General features: G+C 54.4%; 1 protein-coding gene across 1 annotated transcript; it reads right to left on the bottom strand.

Moving 5' to 3' along the window:
* Positions 1–746: 746 nt before the first annotated feature.
* SOCS2 (suppressor of cytokine signaling 2) lies at positions 747–3016 on the bottom strand. Its single transcript, XM_007946133.2, has 2 exons — positions 2878–3016; positions 747–1204 (listed from the first exon to the last, which is right to left on the bottom strand). The coding sequence occupies exons 1-2, from the start codon at positions 3014–3016 to the stop codon at positions 747–749; spliced, it is 597 nt and encodes a 198-aa protein (XP_007944324.1).
* Positions 3017–6537: the final 3521 nt, after the last annotated feature.

Genomic DNA, 6537 nt, shown 5'->3' with positions numbered 1-6537 from the left:
AGTTGCACCTGTACAGCATGACATTCTTGTCTTTAGCCTTAAAGGAAAAGAGGAAGTCTTTTCCGTTTGCACCAGTTTGAAATATTTCTGAAGTAAGGCTTCCTTTAAATGGTTTACTACAGTTCGCATTCATGAGAGAGTTCATACATGTAGTAAAAAGACAAACACAGGATGTCATGGTCAATTTTTTTTTTTTTGGTTGACTTGGTTAATTGCATAAAATGAAGGATAAATACTCACAAGCACAATCTGTTTAACGCAACTCCTAGGAACATCAGAATGCAAAATACACATCTCCCAAAACAGACTCTGATCACCAGGCATATGAAATTGAAGTTAACCCTGTGTCAGCTTGATTCCTTCCACTTCTTCAGTGCTCCTATGAGGAGCTCTTAATCTACCACCGGCACTAGGAGCTTAGACCTAGTGGAAAGGAACCACAGAAAGGCAAGTTATTCTGATAAAATGCTCCTACAGCCTGCACTGGAAACATTTTATTTTTAATTTAAAAGGATCAACTGGTCTTGGTTAGCCTTAGGAAGGGAAGCATCACTCAAGTAAAAAATACATAGGGGAACTTTAAATAGCCAGCTACCTCTTCACACACTTAAATTATGTTGGCTTCAGCTGTTATTAGAAAGAATTCCATTGAGTTACCTAGAGCAGTCACTCAAGTTTTGGTTCTCTTTTACATAGCTGCATTCGGAGATACTTTAGATGAGGCATGTTTAGAAAAAGAGAAACACTTATACCTGGAATTTATATTCTTCCAAGTAATCTTTTAGTCTTGTTGGTAAAGGCAGTCCCCAGATGGTGCCGGTACATTTGTTAATGATGAGTCTACAAAGATGCTGTAGAGATGGTGCTGACGTGTAGAGCGGTTTGGTCAGATAAAGGTGAACAGTGCCATTGCGGGGGGCTTCTGGGCCGGTGCCCTTATCCTTGCACATCTGAACATAGTAGTCAATAAGATGAACCACACTGTCAAACTGTTTAAGCTTGGACTTGACACATATGATTGAGTCCAATCTGAATTTCCCATCTTGGTATTCGATTCGCAGATTAGTTGGTCCAGCTGATGTTTTAACAGATATTGTTAGTAGGTAGTCTGAATGCGAACTATCTCTAATCAAGAAAGTTCCTTCTGGTGCCTCTTTTAATTTCTCTTTGGCTTCATTAACAGTCATACTTCCCCAGTACCATCCTGGGGGTTTTGTTCAAAAAGGAAAAAAAAAAAAAAAAAAGAAGAAGGTAAAATAATTATTGTAAGAATCTTTAGAATAGGGAGAGTACTTAGCAATAATTTTTCTAGCTCTTAAAAAAAGTTTGCAAGTGAAAGTTCTCCAGGGGCTGTCATAATACTTTTGGTAGAAATTTAATGCCATTTTGGATCCATTTTATTCTATGAACACAAACTAGGTGAGTTTTCTTTTTCAAGAAAATAACTTTCTGTACCTGTTCTTTAAGTTCTCTTAAAGAATTTCTCCTAATGAAACAAAAGAACATTTGCAATGTGACACACTGGCTAACAAACCACAATGTATTATTTATAGGAAAGATTTAAGGTGGGTTTGAAATAAATCAGAAGTTAGAAATAAATGCTACGCATGCCCTTAAAAAAGTGGGAAATCCAACTCCAATAATTCCAGGTGAATAAGAGCAGAAACAACTTTTACGGTGGTTTGTGCTCCCCGACCCATCACCCAGAAGATGTGTTAATGGCTGCATTACTTTGTTCAAAGCCCTGGAAAACACTACTATTTACCTGTTGAAAACGTACAGTTCTAGTACAAAAACTTCCGTCTGCTGCTTGTGATTACAACTGCCTTTCACTCATTGAGAAATGAGGGAAGTCCGATTGTTTATTACTACTTCAAGTTTACAATCTGAACTAAACTCTTTGGGACTTTGCCTTAATCCAAATTCAATCACAACCGTAGGTTCACCCCAGCATTCCAGATTTGATCTGCCTCCACCATTTCCCGGGCCCATTCCTTTTTCAAAAATGACTCAGTTACTCTGCATTTAAGAAGTTTAAACAATGTGTCCTCCCCCCTAAAATCCGCGGGTCCCTCCTACTGAGGGAAAAGCCCGCAAAAAAAAAGACAGGGACCGCAAGCTTTTCCTTCTCCTTAGTGCTTTCGAAACTTCAATTTTGCCCCAAACCTATACTTTTAGGATCCAGATTTTGAAAGCCTGCGTAATTTACCCAAATTAAAATATTATTTTTCTTCTAGATGCCGAGAGGCGACAGAGAGCTGCGCACAGCCCAGGACTGCCCTTCAATCAACACCCCGGGCTCGGCGGCCCCCGGAGGCCGCGCTCGGCGGCGGGGGCTAGCTGCCCCGGTTGTTTCGATCCGCCGCCGCGACGCAGGCCGCCTGGCCCTGGACTTGGCCGCCACGATCCCGGACTGCAGCCGCGGCTCCGCCAGGGAGCCGGGTGCGGCCAGAGCTGCCGGGAGCGCGGGAGCCCGGCGGCCACTCGCCGTCCTTGCATCCCGGGAAAAGGGAGGCGCCAGGCGCATTTTCGGCCAGCATTCGAGCCCGAGTGCCCCTGAGTAGCCGCGGAAAAATAGTAAAGGTCCAGCGCCCGGGAAGGCTATTTCCGAGGAGCCCTTCTCGCACTCTGCCCTCCCCCACGCTTCTGAGTCCCACAAGAACCACTTTCCTTTCGCATTCCCTAGGATCTAGGGCCGTGCGGACATCCTCTCCGCCGTCAACCGCCCTGAGTGGGACCGGGAAGCAAAGGGACCGTTGTCCTCCCATTCGTTGCTTCCCACCTCGACCCCACGTGGCCAGCGCAGCCCCCAGCCCAGTCTTTGGGGAAGCGCCCCTTCCTGCATCCTCCTCGCGTCAGGGCCGGCCCCTTCCCTACCTGTTTGACTGAGCTCCCGAAGGGCCTTCGCCAGACGCGCCGCTTCCGGAGAAGGCTCCTCGGCCGACCCCGCAGTACCCCACTGGCTCCTTGTCCCGTCCGAGCCATTCCTGGAGGGTTCGAGGCACCGCAGGGTCATGAAGGAAATGTCACCACGGCAGAGACAGGTGTCCGCCTGAAGTGGGGTTAGAGAGAGGGGCGCGCCCTTCCTTAAAGTCAGTGGGAACCCCAGAACGAGTCCCTGTGGGGTGTCCGAAATGGTAGTAGAGGGGGAGGGGATGGAGAACTGCCGGTTCTTCCTCCCCAGGGCTGAGCACACGGAGAGCAAAGTCCCCCGTAGGCGCGGTCACCCACAGTTTGCCTGTAACGAGAAAGTGGGAGGTTGGGTCAGTCCAAATTGGACCCCTGAGGCTGGGCTGCGGGAGGAGAGGAGTCGGGGGTACGTGGAAGATCCCGGGGACTCCTCTGCCTCTCTGATCGTGCACCGTTTAACCCCAAGCATCCAGTTACCGCCTGGGCCCAGCTCTAGAGAGAGGATAAAGAGCGAGCACGGATCCAAGCACGCAGAGTTGGCGGGGAAAGGGGGAGCGTGGGGAGACAGGATGAGGGTGGGGAATAGGGTGTCTTCCCGCCCGCGGCTGCTCGCTTAAATCACAGGCTAGGACGAGCAAAAGAGTCACCTGCAGGTCTGCTGGGAATACGATCTTGTCAAGGACAAGTAGGAAAAAATAAAATGCAAAGAACAGGAGAGTTCCCCCAAAACTGGCACCTACATCCCACGCCCTGCGCAGCCCGAGGGTCCCTGGGAGGAGGCAGCGGCACCTTGTTCCCCGCCCTAAAGAGCCGTGGGGCTCCCGGGGCCCGAACCCCCAGCCCGCGGCGCGGAGGTGCGGACCTGCCGCATTCTCGGCCCCGAGCAGCCTCGCTCCCCTCCCCCGCTTCCTGGCGCTTGCTCTGGGCAGGGGTGGAGGGCGCCGCCGGGAGCCGCGGCGGCCGCTCCGGGGCTGGGCCAGCTGCTGCTGCGGCCGCCCGCCGCGGGCGCTGTCGAGGAATCGGCCCGAGCGGGAAATCCGGGCCGGAGCCGAGAGGGTGGCAGCGAACGCGGAGGGACAGGCAGACGACAAACGCCGAGCCCTTACCTCGGCCTCGGCCACGGCCACCACCTCCGCACCAGGCAGCTTCCCCAGCGGACATGGGGCGGAGGAACCGGGAGGGGCCCGGGAGAGGAAGGCTGTCTGCCCGAGTTTCCCCTGTTGACGTTTAATTGGGGAACGCGACACCCGGGGATGCGACGCGTCCTGAGGTCTGCGGCGGCGACGGCCGCCTGAGCTCTGTGCGCAGTGGGCAGGCAGAAGCCCCAAGGATCATCGCCTCGAACTCCGGGCTCCGACACCCCTCTCCGCGGTCGGACACCCCCTCGCGCACAGCCGGGGCAGCTGCGGGATTTCCCTCCGGCTGTGACCAAAGAGGTGGGAAGGAGAGAGAGGAAGGAAGGCGAGAGGGCGGGAGGCAGGCTGGTGGGGAGGAGCGGAGATCAGGTTATGAGAAGGATTATTAATTTGGATGGCAGTTTAGGAGGGGAGGGGACAAAAAAAAAACTCCGGAGACTTTCCGACGCCTGCAAGGAACCGGAGAAAGCAGGCAATAGTGCCCGGCCGGCGGGCAGAACGCGGTTCTAAACTGCGGAAGCAAAGGCCGCCAGCCGCTCCCAGGCTCACGCGGCCGCGCCCGGGTGCCCTTCCCAGCGACCCTCCTCGGGGCGGAGCCTTCAGGGCTCCCCCACCCAGTACCTGCCGCCAGCCCCGGCTCGCACTCCTCCGGGGTCCGGGTTGCCGGCGCAGGAGATCCTGAGGCTGGGCTTCTGGGACTCCGACGCGCACGGTCCGCGGCTCGCGCAGCGCCGGTGGCTGAGGGCGGGGAGGCTCATGCTTCAGGGGAAGCCCAAGGCCCGCGAGCCGCGGCGGCAGCGGCAGGAAGACTTGGCAAGAGTTAAACGCCGGTCCCTGGAGTGGTGTGTGCGCGCGCCTTCCCAGTCCGACGCGCCTCTCCAGCTCCCCGCCTCCCTCTCCCCCTCGGCGCTCCCCGCCCTCCTCGCCCCGCCCGGCTCCTGCGGAGGCCGCTTTCCAGGAACTTTCCAGGAATCTGCCTCACGTGACCGCGGCGCTGGCTACCGCTTTAAAGAGGTTCCGGCGCTAATGCGCAGGCTTCAAGGGAAACTGGCGCACGGTACTAGGGTGCGGGGAAGGGCATTCTGGGCGCCCGGTAATCCTCCCTCCTTTGGACCCCCCCCCAACACACACTCCCCATGGTGCCTGGGGGCAAGCAGGTGAAGCCCCTTGCCACCGCCGTCCCCTTTTTGGCAGCCTGTACCCCACCCGTGCCAGCAATGCGCCAGAGTCCTTATCTCCTCGCCCTCAGCCCGCCGCGGGGTTTTCGATTTTCCCATCTCCTCCGCGCCTTCCTGATGTGACCCTCACGCCGCACATAGGGGCACTGGGGAGACTGGGTGTTCTCGGAAACGAGCCCCTCCTCCTCTAAGACACAATGATGGGGTACGGGACTCCCCGCCCAACCGTCGTGTCCACGCCCCGGGCATAGAAAGAGCGAGTCAGGGGCTGTCCTCCGGCAACCCCTGGTCAAGGTGCTAGAAGGCAGGACCCGGGGGCGAGCGGAGCCTCCTTAAGCAGCGCCGGCGCTCTGAGTCCCTCCCCCTGGCGCGCCCGCTCTCAGTCTCCAGCACCAGCCCAGCCCGGCTCCTCCCTCCCTTCTCCTCGCGGGATTGCTCACCTGCGCGGGTGGCGGAGGGGGTGCCCTTATCTGCGCGCCCGAGAGGTACAGGCCTCGGTGCCCGCAGTCTGCAAAGAGCTAATCTCCGCAATTCCCCGCAAGACTAGCTCCTCGGACCTGGAACTATCGGCACCCCGTCCCTGCTGGGGACACTCACCTCCTCCCACCCCATTGGAGGCCGCCTAGGCTTAGTTGAAAACTCATTTTCTTGCCTATTTGCCCCCCCTTGAAGTGTGACCTACTTTAAATGTGACCTTTTAAAAAAGCATTAACCTCACGGGAACACTGGATCCAAAATTTCGATAACTATTTTTCTTTGAAATACTATTCTATTGCATCACTGCTCAAAAGCTTGAAAGGTCAATGGCCACTTCAGTTGAAGCGGCTATGGGGAAGTTGGACGAGGAGGGGGAGGGGACTCCCAGGAGGCGCGGCTTACAAACCTTGCTTGTCCGCCCCCTGCTGGCTCTGGGAGGAAGAATGGATCAGACTTCCAGATTTCGGTGTCTGGAGCCAGAGAAAAATGGTTTTCTCAATAATTTTCCTGGGACAAGTGGTTTTCTCAATAGTTTTCTTGTTTTTGTGTAAATAACTTTATACAAATGATAGACTGGTGAGTCATATGGGGACATTTTCCACCTAGTACAAGGCTTTGTCAACAGTGCAGTCGTGTGCACAGGAATCATGTTTTGTTTTTTAGAAAGTCTAAAGGGGAGGGAGGAAGCTAATTAACCAGTTAAAGCCCTGTACAAAGTAGCTGATGATTTTGCACAGTTATTTACCTCCTTTGGGGTTTGGGCCTTTTCTATAAAATTAAAGAGCTGAACTCAGGTACTGGGTGAGGAACTGAGGTAAAGGAATATACCAGATTGT

Source organism: Orycteropus afer, unplaced genomic scaffold (assembly GCF_000298275.1).
Source record: "Orycteropus afer afer isolate SDZICR_OR568_19922 unplaced genomic scaffold, OryAfe1.0 scaffold00151, whole genome shotgun sequence".
NCBI classification, from domain to species: Eukaryota; Metazoa; Chordata; class Mammalia; order Tubulidentata; family Orycteropodidae; genus Orycteropus; species Orycteropus afer.
Note: the sequence above shows the minus strand (reverse complement) of the source record. Positions and strands in the feature narration are given on the sequence as shown.

Excerpts from the sequence above, each read along its gene's own strand:
- SOCS2 (XM_007946133.2), bottom strand. The coding sequence starts at position 3,016 with ATGACCCTGCGGTGCCTCGAACCCTCCAGGAATGGCTCGGACGGGACA. Across the intron at positions 1,205-2,877 it reads TCGGGAGCTCAGTCAAACAG|GATGGTACTGGGGAAGTATG; the intron begins GTAGGGAAGGGG and ends CAAAACCCCCAG.